This window comes from Rhagoletis pomonella, unplaced genomic scaffold (genome assembly GCF_013731165.1).
Source record: "Rhagoletis pomonella isolate Grant_MI unplaced genomic scaffold, Rhpom_1.0 Rhpom_scaffold_00011, whole genome shotgun sequence".
NCBI classification, from domain to species: Eukaryota; Metazoa; Arthropoda; class Insecta; order Diptera; family Tephritidae; genus Rhagoletis; species Rhagoletis pomonella.
The window spans coordinates 15,908,688-15,925,989 of NW_023458565.1; the positions used below are offsets into that span (position 1 = coordinate 15,908,688).

Below are 17,302 nucleotides of genomic sequence, written 5' to 3' on the forward strand. Positions count from 1 at the left end.
AGAGATGTGCATTGCAATCGTTGGTATAGGTATGCTGTTTTGATGGCAAATTGTTGATAACTTCATCCAACTGCAGTTTACTTGATACATGGCCTCGTGGAAGTCGCTAAATGACGTTGGACAATTTATTATTGCAGCGCCATTACAATTCGAAAACAACAAAGATAAGCAATAATAAAAGTTAAGGCCTCTCAGGAATCAGGGGAACCATTACAAAAGGCCTTCTTCTTTGCTCTCACTTCTAAATTTGGGTATATGGATGTATGTACATATGTACATACATATTTACATATATACTGCTGTATGTATGAATACAAACACATATGCATGAGCTCTTTTGCCCATAGACATTCAATAGCAATCCGCCGAAGCTTATTAAGGAACAAATATACAGTTTAAATTACACTAAATTGATTTCAGGAGAAAAGCGCAAGTTTATAGAAGTACTTTCCAGGCTACTTATCATAAAAATAAAATTCTGGCTGCATTAACAAAAAAAAAATGAATTCAATACTGATTTTATGTGGATAACAAGCCTTATGGAATGGCGGCATGTTTATACGACTGCTTACTATAGGGTTAGTATGTTCCCTATGCCGGGAAGGCAAGAAGCTAAGTCAAGTCAATTAAGTCTAATATGTACTCTTCGAAAGACATACATATACATACATGTGTATTCTTTAGAAAAATCAACGGAATTCCAAATTTTCGTCGAGCATGAGTCAATATGGAAATAGAGAGTACACACGACTCTTATGAAAAGCAAGTCCGAAAAACACACATAATCGTTCATATAAATGCAATACAATAATAGCTGCCGCAGTCACTGCTGACGTCGCTGTCGACTTCAAAGAGAGCAAATGAAAATTTGTACTTAAGTGATTTATGATATGTATACATACATAAGTTATAGATACTGTACATTAACAAGTTACATGTCTTCCTAAACTTTACACGTGAGTAATTGGTTAAAATTTTACCGAAACGTTAGCTTGCGAGCAGTTCTAAATAAGCCTATCAAAAAACATACAAAAAATGATACTGTCATTGCCTTGAACATATCCTTATTTCGACTAGTCCTGACTAGTCCCCAACTAGATAATATTGGAGAATTAACTGAAACTGACTACACGACAGTCGGGTCTACGTAACCGGAACGACCCAGATTTATATCTGGCCAAGGACTGTCACTCCAGCAACACTCCCCAAAAAGTCTTTGGGGAATTTGTATGCTGCTACAACAACAACAACAACATAAATACATTCATATGTATGTATGTATAAAACGGCAAGTTAATGGGCGTAATTACACGACGATGTTAAAAATTACTATTGAAAACCTAGGCAATGGAATTATGAGGGACTAAAACTGGTTAAGGTATGTACAAAATTCCGAATTGCTGCAGCGCTATTAAGATTTTATGGTTATTGGCTATTTTTATTCTGCATAAAAAGTTATAGTTGTTGTTGTTGTAGCGGCTACTCAACTTGCCTCAATCTTTGTCATCAATTTCAACTTACAGGATACCCAGGAAGTGAACAACTTTCGTCCATGTGATAGATGCGTTAGTTGATTGTGGTTTTGGGGTCTCGCGAAGAGGTGCCGTGAGTCATGAGATGACTCTCCGCATGCCGGACACTCTTTGGGAACATCTGCGTTTATTCTGATCAGCTACGAGCTAAGCCTGCTGCAGTACCCAGAGCGAAGTTAGCCCAATTCCCGAGTCTACCCAGGCAGACGAAGCTCTGTCGTGACCACTTCAGACGGTTATGTTCCTAAAATGGCATTCACGCGTCGGGAATCCCTGTGAATGCCGTTTATGGCCTGTAGGTAAGCTGTCGGGTCCAGAGGTTATTTTAAAAATGTATTAGCCTCAGCACTTCATCCGTTAGTTCGCATATATGCCTTCTGACGTGCATAACCGAGGGCTCTGCAGCAAGCAGGTGTTTACTTGGGTGCCCAAGTCTGTGACACTCTACTAGGAACTGCTTACGATGCTCTCATCGTTTTGTGCTCATTCACTGGGAGCACTGGAGCCTCGTTGTGAAGGTGGTGCTGTGGTTCTACGTACTGGAATAACTTGGGTTTTACCTGACCAGGGGCTCTTGCTTCGGGCGATGTAACACGGTTTAGGCCACCGAAGTCTCTACGATCAGCATTCTGACAGATCTAGCTAGTCGTCCACTACGTCCTACTAATCTCCGGCGAACATATAGACGCTACATAGTTTAAGAATAACGGTCTTGCATAGCTACCAATGTTTTCATGTCTTTGCCTTATTTCTGTTTAGTTTAGAGGATCGATAACAAACCGCCATCGACTCAGATAATTTGTTTTACTCAAGGACGAACGAGAGATTTTTCGCTGTCTTCAAGTAGCACAGTGTCTCGGCAATTCCTGTGCGTCTTACGGTTACCATTTACGTGCTTCTTTACGACGTTACATGCCATGCTAACGGACGTAAAAAGACTTCAACTGTTTCTCCAGTGACCTAGACAACTCTGGTGCGAGACCAAAAAAGGAGGAAAAAGACCGTTAACATATGAGATGATTACAAAGAAGACATATGTATGATACATGTAAGTACACACATACATATAGTCACCTGAAATGCAAAAAATCGTAACTTATTAAACAATTCAATATTCACTTTTTGATTGCTATGATGGATTTCATCAAATTACAACTCCCCACATCTTTTTATGAAAAAAAAAAAATTAGTAACGACTTTTTCCATTTTAATGGCGATGTTGTTACGTTATTTTGCATTTCAGGTGAGGATATGTACATATATTCATACAAACATTTGCACCTAGGTATGTAAATATTAGGGATTAATCAGCCCCATTCTGAATACTCCCGGAGAGTTAGTTCTCTGGGAATTTGTTTCTCCCGGAAAAGAAAACCTCCAATAATTAACTCCCAGAGAGTAGCATTTTCTCCGAAAATTTGGGAGGAGGAAATTTGAACTTGGAAAGAGTTGGTTGACACTTTTTTGACAGCTCCACTCCGCCATTTAATATAAAAAATCCTCAGAGAAATTTTATTCATGATAGGAGGAAAGGGAAAAGAGAAAAACTTCCGGGGAGTTTCTGTACAGAATCTGCCTGAATACTTCACATGAGCATTACCGTCTTAAACGCTCTTCGTTGGAAAACCGATAGCTTTTCTCCTTTTAAAATTTGAATTAAATTTATATGCAATTAATAAAATACCGTAAATATGCATACATACCGTTACCTTAATTTACAAAGGTCCTAGCCAACAAATTTTTTATTCTACAGAAGCAAAAAACGTTATAAAAATAGTATCAAAAACAGGTAGTGCCTTTTAAAAAGTGGCACATTGCAATTTTTATTTTAGTACATCCTACCAAAATCTGTGATAAACGCAGTTTTGAAAAAAGTGTTGGTTAGGGCCTTGGTGCATTAAGGTAACGATATGTATGTGCATATATACATATAAATACATATCTACAGTAAACATCCCTCACTATGTGCATACATATGTACGTACACAGTGCACGGACTCCGAAAAAAGTAATAGTAGTAGATTTTACATACAAAAAATTGTACAAGTTGGTAGATTTTTAGATAGTTGTTACTAATTAAATCAAGGGGAATTCATGTAAGGTGGTGTTAGCGGAGCAGCTGGACTGTTGCCTCGGGGGTTTTTAAATTCAAAATGAAGTATTTGTTGTAATTTTTGTTTCTATACTCATGTTATAATGTTAGAAAAATTGTATTATTTTTTAAAGAACAAAAAAATGTATTTCACGCCAATAAGGCATTCAACAAAAAACGTATACATGACATTAAGCCCAAATCGCGGCATCCGTGATCGAATAAAACTCGATTCGAATCGAATAAAATAAAATGACAGATGTTTTCTCCTAAATATATTTTAAATTGAAAAAGCGAGCTCGCTATCAAATGCCGTTACCTCATTGAGATTATCTGAAAGAGATTTTCGGTTAGAAGTTGATTCTATTACGGATGCTGTAATTCTGGCCCTGTATTAATTTAAAAAGGGGCTCAAATAATTACACATGTATGTAACTCCCCTTCAAACATTTTTTATTAAAATTTGCAGTATCTCACAAAAAACGTATCGCAAGCGAAAAAGATTTACATACACACCTGTTAGAAATGTAATTTCATTTTTAAATTGGTTGTGATGGTCAGAGTTAATTTCTAATTTAGGTGTGTTCGATGGCAAAATGTGCATGCACCGCGTTCATTTAAATCTCTGTGCTTTCTTTCCGGAAAATATCGGTAATCTACCTTTAGCCTTTATTGGTAAAAATGGTCGAAAATAAAATACAGCGTAAAAGTTGGAAGATCTACCAATAAAGTGGTGAAGTCCGTGCACTGTATGTACACGCTTTCAGTCGATAACAAAGAGTATTAAAACAAAACTAGGCAGTCGTAAGAGAGAGAAAGTGCAAACGAAAAAAAATTGCTTGATTTGCTTGACTCAGTTGATATTGGGCCATCAAGCCGAACGGACAAGCTGATTGTGTGTGATTGAGGTTTTATTTCGCTGCCAGCAGCGATTCACGGTATTTTTGTTGTTGTTTTTCTACCTTTCTTCGCGAATCCGTTTCAAGCAACAAAATGTCGAACGCCCGCCAACATGCACAAACGATAGGCAAACGCGCTTTTTGGACTGAATTTTTTGCCTTATACGAAAGTTTGCCATCTTTGTGGGATCTTAATGACCCATCGTACAAAGATAGACAAAGTAAGGCACATGGCTACGAGATGTTGGTTATGAAAATGCGCGAAATTGATCCGCATGCATGTCGAGAAGATGTGCTCCGCAAAATAAACATTTTTCGTACCAATTATCGACGGGAATGTGCACGGATCAAGACGAGCTATCGGATGGGCAAACGATATACAACTTCACTTTGGTACTTTCACATGCTCAATTTCCTGCAGACACAAGAGTTTCGCAAGGATCGAAAACGTTTGCCAAATGAGGAAAAGAAAATTTTGGTATGTTTAAAGCTTAAAATTTAGCATGTATGATGGAATGTAGCTCTCACGAAGAATAACAAGAAATATTTTTTATTGTTTGTTAGCCGTTTAAATTTTCTTGAAGAAATAAATATACAACCCCAAGAACAATTTCGCGATTCAATACTGGAATCATAGAGCATTTTTTCATGAGAGCTGCTATCACGACTTTAGAAATTTTAATAGAATATTTATTTTAAACATCAATTAATTCAATCATTTTATTGGTATTATTTGTGTGCAATAGCGTCGCGTTGGCAGCAAAATGATGCCATCCCAATCTGACAATGAGACTTCGAGGTTGCAGGTCTCGGATTCATCCCAAGCATTGCCAGATAACTCTAGTGAATACAAGAGCCAAATTAGCAAATATGAATGCATATCAGACAATGGAACTGAGTCAGAAGAACATTTAGAAGCAGTCCAGTACGCAGATGAGAATTCATTTCAACAACAATTCCAAAATCAATTTCATACATTATCGTTTGCAAGCCAAAATCAGCAGAACATAAAATCTACAATAGAAGGAGAATCGGATGCCGAGAATTTCCACGAGATTATCAATACCGACGATTCATCTCAGCCGCATGACGATGCCCTAGAAGAGCTTGAACTAGTAGAACATAGTTTATGCAACAAGGATGTACTTTCAACATGCAGAGAATCTACGCCACCGCAATTTTCAGAGCAACCAATAACGATAACGACAAGAAAAATTACGAAAACACCATCAAAAGTAAAGTCAGACGCAAAACTACGCCATGAACGACAATCTCGATCCAGCCGTCCTATAAGTGAAGCCTCAGAGATATTAGCCAAGTCGTGGGCCATACAGTACGAAGAAATGTCTCACGAACAGCGGATATATGCGCGAAAAGCGATTTCTGAAATTCTTTTTGAAGGCTGCCTTGGAAACTTGGGCCGTCGTAGAATTGTTCAACAGAAAGCAAATGCGTCAGAAGCTGTGGTTTCATCGCAATATGAGCAGGCTCAAATAATGGAGGAGAGTGCAGTTACCGAAAATGTAACCGAGGAAACTTTACTGCATATGGACGATGACAGTCATACTTACGTTTACGGCGGTGGCAGTGGCCCCGTGCAGATCCAAGAATATATTTAATTAGCTTTGTATTTCACCGAAGTATTCTATAATTGCCACTTGTAGGTATAATTTACGGATTATATGCGTGCGCAAATATTAAAGAATGTTTGTGAATCGCATTGCTCGCTTGCATTTCAAAAATCGTCAATTTCCACTAGTTTCACCTACTCCGGCTCTTGATCTTTTTTCATTGTGCCATGGTTTTTTTTTAAGAAATGTGAGACTTTGACATTTGCATACTTGCTCTCTGGATGTGTTTATTTATCTCTGTGAAGCTAACGACCGAGCTGTGTTTGTTGTTTGCGTTTGTTTTACAATTATCAATTTCTTTGTAATAAATGAATTGTCTGGTTAAAGATAAATTATTTTTTCTAGTGATAAAATGGTAAGTATCTCTATATCTAGAATATGATGAGTTTTTTGAATTGGATAATGGAAACGTATTGCAAAAAGCTTTCGTCAAGTTTGTCCCAAAAACAACAAACTTATTTTCTTATCCAGTTGTGATGAGAAATGCTAATAAATTCTACAAATTTTTATTAAAATAAGTTTAATGCACACACAATTTATTGTTTCGTGTTAATGAGAGATCTAATTTGTTCTTAAATTAGTTAAAAAGAGTTTTTTATATAGCAATTTTTCTCCACGTTAATCATGGCTACGTTTCGCAAGTTCACCATGACAGCCTTTTCAAAATATATATATACCACGCAGGGTTGCCACTAGAATAATTTGTTTCTGACCAAAGCCAATGACAACCGTCCAAATGAAGAATACAAGTGTTTATTTTTTTAATTAATTTGAAAATTAACAAATTTTTTCAAGGGCTAAAAGTCTCATTTGTAAAAATTCGCAGATTATAGTCCTTATAGTAACTGTAATAATAAACGTGTGTAAACTTCGTTAAGCTGGTGCGCGGCTACTTAGTTAATTTGTATAGCCATGTGTCCAATGCCAAAGCTTCGACTTTGATACACTTTTTTCGTTCCACATAAATCACTTAATGCACTCTTTACTCTAATAGGGGATTCCCTTGAACTCGTAAAGTCTTAAACCGTGTAAAACTCGTAAGTTTACGAGGCTTTTATGGGAAAGGCCCCTTTTGTGAAATGGTGTAAATAGGTGCGTAAGGTGACTGTTTGACAAGTCAACCAGGATTATGTGAAGCAATTTTTGTTTCGTAGTATTTTCATAACATCCCGCCATCTGGTCTCTTAGCTAAGATACAATTAAAAATGCCGGGAATTAGCAGAAAACCTAAGTCAATACAGTTAGTGGATGAAATTCATTCATTTTATTCGTGTATTATTTTTTCAATTATTTTATCATACATTTTAGTATAAAAATTTCGGTCCCTCCGCAACACTGAAATTTACGAGATCGTTTGCGTATCAAATTTGCCTCGTAAATTTAAGAGGGGCTCTTAAATAGAACACCATAAAAATTTTGACTGTTCTTTTACGAGGCTCGTAAATTTACGAGCTTTATACTAGGTTCACATATAAGTAGATTATCCTCATTTTCAAGCTTAACACCCTAATCTGTAATTATAACAAGAGAGATTAGCCATATAATATTCGTCCCTTGTTAATCTGTAATTATAAAATAATCTCAGATTTAACCGATAACTTTTCGGTGTCCATCCTAGTTTTATCGATTGTTTTTGCGAAAAAGAGGAGAAATGCCAAATGTAAAAATAAACAAAAATGTACGCTAGCAAGTAAAAGAGGTTTGTAAAGGTATTTTTAATAAAATGTTAAGTTAAAATATATTTATATTGCTTATTATAGCAGAAAAACGTGATCACGGTGGCACAGAGAAGAAACATAACTTTTCCTTGAGATGTGAGAATAACAAGGACAACAATTTAACGGCTTATAATCTGAGATTTGCCTGTGTAAATGGGGTGATTAAAAAACAAGCTTTGATTGAGATAATATTGATATGTGAACATAGTTTTTCGAAGTTTGTGAGGCTTGTACAAGTTTAAGGGAAGACCCCTTAAGTTGCCACTTGCACTGTCAATTAAGTTGTTCGATTAATTTCGAGCATTGTCCTGTGTTATTCGATTTGACGGTTCATTGTTGTTTTTTTCCATAATTCTCTCTCTCTCTCTCTTTGCTTTGCTTTTTTCTATTGTCTTGCTTTAACAGCTGAGTTTTAGAAATTTCCCAAAAAAATTTGGGACGGCAATGATTTGTTTGTAATTCGCATGGAAATTGAATGTGGGCTCGAATTGTAACACCCGTTCACGGATCGAAAATCATACGAAAGAAAAGTACGTGATATGTCAGTCGTATAAGCTAAATGGAATAAAGAGTACGTTCACGCCTGTCGTATCCCGAGAAATGTGTTTTTAAGTGAAGAGTAATACGATATCGTATGTAACGATTCGAGCCCTGAATTACATACGAATGAAGTAATTCACTACCAAACATTTGTTTGGCGAATTAAGTGATTCAGTTCATCATTGTTTAGCCAATTTTAAGTGAGTGAGCGCATTACGAATGAAGCTGTAGTTGGAATACCGCATTAGAAAATTGTATACGTCGTGTTTGCGATGTGCTTCACAAACATTATATCAGATTTACATGAGGGCAAGCAAATATGTAGAAAGGTATAGAGTTTTGTTTGCTTTTATTATAAATTTACAGTTATGTGAAAAATAATAGGGACACCACATTTTGAGCAGTTTTGGTTATTTTTCTTTTGTTTCCTTAATGTTTATTTATTTTATTTATTAAAACACAACTTATTATCTAACAAAAACCATATAAGCTCAAATTTTAAACTTCGCAGAAAAATGAGAAAAAATCAACAAACTTTTTAATAAGAATTTTTAGAAAAATTTTAAGTATGCATTTTTATACCATTAAATTCTAGCGTGAGAAAGTGCAAGTTTCAAATGGCTAAGAATTCGCGTGGATTCTTTATTTTTTTATTTTTTTGCGGATGGTGTTATAATTTTTCAATACAAAAAAATATTCGAACGTACTATGTACATATGTAAAAAAAAAGCGCTACAGATATAAATTAATCACAAAACCGACCAAATTTGTTTTAACCGTCCAACCGACCAAAGTAATTCAACCGACCAATTTTGGGCGGAAAAAGGGATATCTGGCAACACTTTCGCTCATCTGACACGCCCTTTAAATTCATTTTAGAGATGCCAGTGAAAAATACATACATGTTTTTCTTATCTATGCACATGATCATGATCTATGCATCGAAATGTACATCGATATTTATCGATGCATAGATTTGCATAGGATTTTTCAGATAGAGTTTCACAACAAAAAATATTATTAGCAAAATTGTACAAAGTTAGAGATGAATTACCGCAACTAAGCTAATTATGTTGCTAACGGAACTTTTTGGACCCATGTAAATTTTTCGGTCAAAGTCACTTCTCTTTTTTATATAATTAAAAAGCTGGAATGATGGTTCAATGTAGTACAGATGTCAGTTAAAAAAAAAAACATCGATGCATCGATACATCGACTATTTATACATCGAGTGGAAATTTTCGATGTATCGCAGCAAAACATCGATATTTTCGATGCATCTATGTTTTCCGACATCCCTAATTTATTTATCAGCTGATGGTTTTGTTTATTGCCGGCGTTTATACTTCGTGAATAAACTAATTTTCTGTTTTCAATCTTATATCTGCATATACATATGTATGAAATGGTTAATGCATATTGAAGTTCGCTAGTTTTGAGACAAATTACTGGAAGGTAAAAAAATGTCACTAAACAAGGATCCGAAAAAGGATCCACAATTGTTGTCGCTGATAGATGCAGTGCGAAGCAATGAATATTTATATGATTTTCGACAAGCCTTATACAAAGATGAAAATTTAAAACGTAGAACATGGGAAATCGTGGCATTCGAGTGCGATTATAAGGATGGTAAGTTGGTTTTTCTTGTCAATACAATGAATTTCAAAAACATTCCTTGCAGGAGCGGAAGCTAAACAAGCTTGGAACGGTCTATATGCTTCTTTTATGAAGTTCTATCGCAATGAAGTATTACGATTTGTACGTACCCATTATGAAGAGAATGAGATTTCACTACCACAGGAGCAAACTACTGATGCAGCCAGCAAATGGAATTACTACAGCGACATGCATTTTATTGCGCCATTTAGAGATAAAAATAGCGACCCCGAATTGGAAAGACTTATTGAATTGGCGAAACCAATCGTTCTACGCAAAAGTGAAAGGAAAATATCATCTAAAGAGAACTCAACGGCAATAACAATCGCGGCTGTCAGCTCATCTGCTGGGACACAGACGCCTGCCGAAAATGTGTTAATGGATATTCCGGCAATCAATGAAGAAAATATGACTGAAAAAGAAATGTGCTTGCGTAGTTTTTTTGATGCTATATATCGTGCAACGCTTTCTTTACCACTTGGGTTACAAAACATGGTTAAACGAAACACGTTAGAAGCACTGAACAAGGCAGAAATTTTAGCTGATGCTGAAATAGATGGAGCACCGATGGAAGAAGAGGAACTGGAAACATAAACATACGCTTCGTTATATTTATACAAAACCATTAGTGCATAATCTCTGCCAGCATTTTCTATATTTTCTATTGCGGAAGTTATTAATTGGATACGACATTTCTGTGAAAATCATCGCCGGTGATATCGCTATTTTTTCGAATTTTTATTCGCTCTCGGGAAGAACTATTCCACCAAGACGTCACGTCTTTATGATACGAAAGCTATACAGCAATTAGGAACTATTTCGATAGGAATGACAGTAACTTATGCGATAAAGTGTAGAGTATCAAAGAAGATTCTTCAGTTGGTTAAATTTTTGATAAAACGCAATAGGAAATTCGGGATACCTCTGAGTTTGCAACCACAGCCGCAGAGTCACTTATGCCATTTTCATCCTGTTTCAGCTTAGATTACTAGCTCTAACGCACCTATGTACGGATGTATATTTCATGAAATTCCAACTAAATATTTAAAAAAGCAGTTGCGAAATTGTATGGTAAAAAGTCAATAACATAATAAATCGAATAACGCATCTGTTTAAAATTTGAACGTAATTTTTTTGGTTTGTTATTCGAATATGATGCACGTTATGCACGTCAAATGAAAAATAAAAATAAAAAATTTTGAAAATAAATACACTGCCGATACAAAGTATTGGCACAGTAAATTTTTCACAATATATGCAACAATTTTTATTTTAATATTTTTCCGCCAGTATTGTATACAAATTTGGTTCATTCTACAACAAAAACCATAAAAATATAATTCCCAAACTTTTTTGAGTATGCAGATTTGTAGCCCAATCAATTTTATTATAATAAAACACAAGTTTTAAGCAGCCATTGACATTTTTTTCATTCTGGAAAATCTGATTAAAAAGTTGAAAATTTGCATGAAAATTTGCTGAATTTTCGCGAATTTGCACAAAGTTTAGGAATTATATTTTTCTTTTTTTTTGTTGTAGAATGAACCATATTTTTATAAAAAATTGGCGGAAAAATATTAGAATAAAAATTGTTGCATATATTGTGAAAAATTTGCTGTGCCAATACCTTGTTCCGGCAGTGTATGTAAGTAATTTTATTTGATTGAACTTCCAAGATTTGCCTTGTTCATTTTTAAAACATCAAAGAGTAAAAATCGTCTGAGCACCTGTTAAGAAGATCGAAAAGCGGCAGAAATGTTTTTTCTTTTTGTGAAATTAGTTACTATCGCTTTAATAACTTCCAATAGTGACGAAGAACTGAATCGGGGCGGTAGGCGATAAAATTCTCTTCCAATTGCTGGCAGGGATATGTTTATCACCTTTATATATTAAAAGTAGAAATAAGCCTAATGTTTAGGCAGATGCACTCTGCAATGCACTTCCGAGTCAATTTCAACCCCTGCCAGTTTGAATTCAAAGCGAGTTTGATTGAAATTCACTCGAAAGTGAATTTCAGAACCTGCCTGGTTAGTTTTCTTTTTTCAAATTTTTCTTTTAATCTAGTCATATAAGTATCTACATAAATATCTAAGAGCAGCACAGTACATATACCTAGTTACCTTAATATTAATGATAAATAAAAATTGATGCTTTTAAAATTTCAGATGTTTAAATTTTTCTACAAGGTTCCATTAGAAGAAGGACGTATTTCAATGAGAAGGCGCATTTCCTGCGTGAGTTTTTCTTCATCAGAAATTCGGAGTAGTGATCGAAGGAATACACCACACCGAGCCAGAAGCCACCAGTCGTCCACGAAAAGGCGAAAAGCAAAACGAAAAATAAAATCGAAAACGAAAACAGAAGCGGAAATCTGATAAGCACTAGACAGAGGGGTTGCTTGCTTTTTGTTTTGCTCTAACACCAGCACGCCTCTGCTCGAAATATTTAATGTTTATACACCCTCTGCTGCTCGGCGGGATATCACACTGACTCTAGCATCAGACCCTCTGCATATGGTCATCTCGATTGATAAACCTGCTAACTTTGCTTCCGCGGGACGCCGAATCTACGTACCCTTTAGCGAAGCTGGTTCATTCTGGTGAACGTAAATTCCGCAAAGTTGTCACTGCTGCTGCAGCCCGATTGCTGGATATATCCCAAATTTTCAGCTGAATCAGTTATACTATCGGATGAGCGTGATAGCCTTTGCCAGGCCGATCCCGGAAATCCCCGCATTAGGGATTGCAGCACGGAGATTTGGCAACTCGTAAACCTCCATATACGGAAGAAGTGGGCGGAGCATCTGTAGACTTAAAACTTCGCCAACAACGACCGGGAGGTCAATGCCCGATCCGGCGAGGTGCAACGAGAGAGTTGAAACCTTTTTCGGCGACCGCGCCTCGTCGGTCCCGGAGCGATGCGCGAGCTATTTTAGCCGACAATTTACACTGCATCCTCCGGCGGACAAAGCCAAACGTCGAGTGACCAGAACGCTGGACAAACTGCCAACTCGCAGTGCGCCTCTTATTTTGACCAGCGGTGAGGTTCAAGTAGCCATCGGGAATGCGAAAGCTTCCAAAGCCATAGGTCCCGACAGAATATGCATGCTGATGCTGAAAAAATTGGGTCCAGCGGAAGTTGACTACCTTACCAAGGTATTCAAACTGTCTATGGCCACCCTCATCATTCCGGACATCTGGGAAATGGGGAGGGTGGTCCCACTGCTTGAGCCGGGGAAACCCGCCAACAATGGAGTCTTATCTCCCGATAACCCTGCTTTCCCCTGTAGCGAAGACACTTGAGGGTACTCCCGCACTACACAAACCGCCAGACCCCAGCGAGGCATCCGCATGGATTCCGTAAGGTGCACAGTAAAATAACAAAACTTAACGCCATAAACGCACATATAACCCGTGGCCTTAACCGACACTGCCCCTGTGAGAGAACAGTCCTGGTAGCGTTGGAGATGCCAAAGGCGTTTAATACCGTCAGCCACTTCACGCTACTAGAAGACATTGAGGCTTCCTTTCTCCCGCAGGGACTCAAACGGTGGTCGGCGAATTATCTGAGTCGACATTCGTCAGTAATTTTCAGAGACAAAACCAGTAAACCGAGAAAAATTAAACAAGGGGACCCACAGGGTGGTGTGCTTTCCCCACTGCTGCTTAATTATTACCTTTCAAAGCTCCCTCAACCATCAGAGGAAGTCTCGATTGTCACTTATGCTTACGACTGCTCGATAATGTCGTCTGGGAATCGAAATAATGACATGAGCTCGAGGGTAAGTGGTTACCTCTCCGAACTCTTTCGCTTCTTCACTGCAAGAAGCCTACCCCTCGTCCCTACGAAATCCTCGATGACCCCTTTTTACCACCTGGCCGAAAGAGATCAGACTACAGCCGCTTCTAAACTATGCAGCGCGCGTGTGGTCGCCAGGCTATAGCAGGATGCAGTGGATGAAGCTACAGACCTGCCAAAACACGGCACTCCAGGTCGCCAAGGGATGCTCTTCTGATGTCGCCACAACGCCACCTAAATCACGCGGCCCAAAAGCTTCCTGTTAAGGAGCACAACACAACCAGTGTTGGGCAAATTTTAATTGTAAAAGGATACAATGTACACCGTCTCATCGAAGCAGACATCGACCGCAGGGACTCAAGCGTTCAAGCCTGCCAAACGACCGTAGGTGATAGACGTTGCAGCAGCTCGCCTGACAACAGTAGTTAGCGCTGGTGTGATAAACGCTGTAACCTGTTGACCTGTAATTATATCAATTGATAAACCTATCGACTTTGCTGCCACAGAACTTAAAGCGGGTTAAACAGACTGGAAGTCCATCCTTTTAACCGTGTGTCCATTCCAGAAAAAAGTTTCCAATAAAAGTTACGTATTTTTGTTCGCAGAATCCGATTCTGTGGTAAAAAAAAATGTACATACATTGACGCTCAAAAGTGGACGAATGGTGTTTCGTATTTAATATTTACAACGTTTTTCACGCTAAAATTTGCTTGTTTTATAAAAAAATGGTTCAAGCTTTAACAAAACCCATATAAATCACACTTTCAAACGGAATTTAGAAAAAACATGACTTCAAACATGAATTTTTTGTGGAAGAATATGCGCCAGACTTTTTGCGAAAAAAAGCCAAAGCTAGTTTTCCTAAATTTCGCTTTTTATATGAAAAAAAGCCGAAAAAGCCGTCAGCAAAAAAAAAATTATTAAAAATCAATGCGATTTTTTAGCCGCTCGAAACCTGTACTAATTTTACTAAAATTTTATAATCCTATAAACTGCACACCCAAAAAATTAAAAAAAAAAATCTGGTTAAAAAGCTCGAAATTTAAATAAAAATTTATTGATTTTTTTTTTGTTAAAGCATGAACCATATTTTTATAAAAAAATAAAAAAAAAATTTAGCTTGAAAAACATTGTAAATATGAAAAACGAAGCACCATTCATCCATTTTTGACCGCCACTGTATGTCCCATTTGGTATTTTAAACCGACTTGGTATTTTAAAATTTTCAAAGTTTTCCAATAAAAAAAAAAATGTTCAACCATTTTAGAAGGAGTGGACGTGTGGTCTAGGAACCCGGTATACTTATAAGTTTTATGTGCATAAATATCTGAAGAGATCTAAATAGCATCCAATAGGGCTAGATTTGATTTCCTTTCGACTTAGCGCCACCTGCTCCCAACAATTAAATAGTATGTAGCTTTCTTCACAAACCACTCTAAGATCATAAAAGAAAAACTGCCACATTCAATATTAGTAATAACATCGTAAAAGACAATCCATGAATGGGCGCCAGCCGTAGAAAAACAGAATGAATGGCTGTTAAATGTGGATGAGAAGACGGTTGGGTGAATTGATAGAGGAAAACAGGTAAATGATGTATCAATACACACGCGCACAATCACCACTTGTTGCTACAAGTGGCAGGTTACTCATGCTGTAAATTCCACAGGCGGCAGATGTTCACTCAGCAAGATTTCTAGCAATAAGTAACTAACCAAAAAATAAGTAGAAAAAAAAGGTGTACAGATAGCACAACATCTAAACTATTCGCACTCACTTAGCAGCTGTGCGCGCCACGCTCATATTCAGGCACAAGTGCGGAGGGCAGCGACTCTGCCACAACAAAGCCACCCCACACATTTTGTATGAATGAATGGATTCGTGGAAGTCAATGATGACCATAGGACAAGAGATTCTAGTATTCCTGCATGCCTATAGCTAGTTAAGTACATACATATGTACGTTTCTGCGCGCATGTGTGTGTGTGTGTGCGTGTGTTTGCGTACATTCATGACTGGCATGCAGCAAGAAGGTAGATAACAACAAGTTGCAGCCGCCCCAACGCGTATCATCGTATGTCATTGGTGCGCACACTCGAACGTATGAACGGATGGACGGCCGGCCGCACGAATCGCTTTTCATGGTCACAATGTGGCAGCACTTAGCGCAGATATTTGCAGATGTATACACGTACGCACAAGCTTGCAACAAAATCTCAGACAACATGCATAGTTGAGTATGCACTACATATAAGTAGGCGCGTTGCATGTGGCACAATTGCAGGCAATTGCTTTGTTATTGTTTTTGTTATCTTGTCATTTATATACATACATATGTATGTAGCTTTTCTCGTGGGGGGAAAACTTGACGCTGCATTGAAATCACAAACAGCAGGTGCAAATGTTGTCTGTTCTCGCCCGTCCACATTGTTGCTGCGGCAGCCACCGCTTATGTATGTATGTATGTGTGTTAAATGTGGCAGATGCTGCCGCCTGCCGCCACATGTGTGCGTCTCAAGTGGGTTTCTACTTGCTGGCCAGCTTGCAACAAGCATAACCACTTCTCCGTGCGATTTGGCTTTGATTTTTATATACATACATATCTATTCGACAAATATTTATTCATCACTCACTCCTCTTGATGCATGCCACATACATATGTGCATGTGTATGTATTAGGTTATTTATAAAGTCGCAGATGTGGCAAGTCAGCAGCTGCAAATAACTTTGATTATTAATTAATTTGCATTTGTGTAGTGTAGAAAAGTGTAATTATTGCAAACCAGTCAACCGGTCTTTCCATAGCCATGAAATATTCTGGCCTCGGGGAATGTAGGCTGGCGTATTTACATACATACATAGATATTTCGCTGATTTAAACTTCGATTTCGCGATGCGCTAATTGGTAAACGCAGCATCCTTCCGAAAGCAAAGGACAAGGAGGGATTCTGGATGCCAAACCTGCGTGGAAGTTATACTTCCAGCTTAAGACCTTCAAACCCTTGGCGGCATTTTGGCAAAGTGTGGATACAGTCACCAAGGGCGATTCATTCTTTGGATTTACACCCCGGACGGCAGCGACGTCGCACAGTGCATCGCTTCTATATAGTGAATCGGCAAAATTAGGGGAGTTATCGCAGAAAAATTAAAATTGGTATGCTGCTTCAGAATATACAAAGTAAGAAAAATTCGAAGTTTCGACAATATCGGTGCAAGGACGTGTCTACCTCCCATACATCCTTAATTTTAAAAGTTAAATTTTAGCTATACAGAATATTGCAAAAATTGGTAGCTATATGTAAAATTATGTCCTTAAGCTATATGTCACAAATTTCGTTTTGTTCGGTGTTAGGACGTGACTACCTCCCATATATCCTTTTCCCCAAAAACTAGATTTTAGCTAAATTTTTTATCAGAATGTACTAAAAACTAATAAT

General features: G+C 37.5%; 2 protein-coding genes across 2 annotated transcripts; both read left to right on the top strand.

Moving 5' to 3' along the window:
• The first annotated feature begins 4,426 nt into the window (after positions 1–4,426).
• Positions 4,427–6,486, top strand: LOC118746696. Its single transcript, XM_036480583.1, has 2 exons — positions 4,427–5,001; positions 5,270–6,486. The coding sequence occupies exons 1-2, from the start codon at positions 4,618–4,620 to the stop codon at positions 6,140–6,142; spliced, it is 1,257 nt and encodes a 418-aa protein (XP_036336476.1). The 5' UTR covers positions 4,427–4,617; the 3' UTR covers positions 6,143–6,486.
• A 3,238-nt stretch (positions 6,487–9,724) lies between these two features.
• On the top strand, positions 9,725–11,197 carry LOC118747035. The gene is made up of 2 exons (XM_036481027.1): positions 9,725–10,041; positions 10,094–11,197. The coding sequence occupies exons 1-2, from the start codon at positions 9,876–9,878 to the stop codon at positions 10,660–10,662; spliced, it is 735 nt and encodes a 244-aa protein (XP_036336920.1). The 5' UTR covers positions 9,725–9,875; the 3' UTR covers positions 10,663–11,197.
• The last annotated feature ends 6,105 nt before the right edge of the window (positions 11,198–17,302 follow it).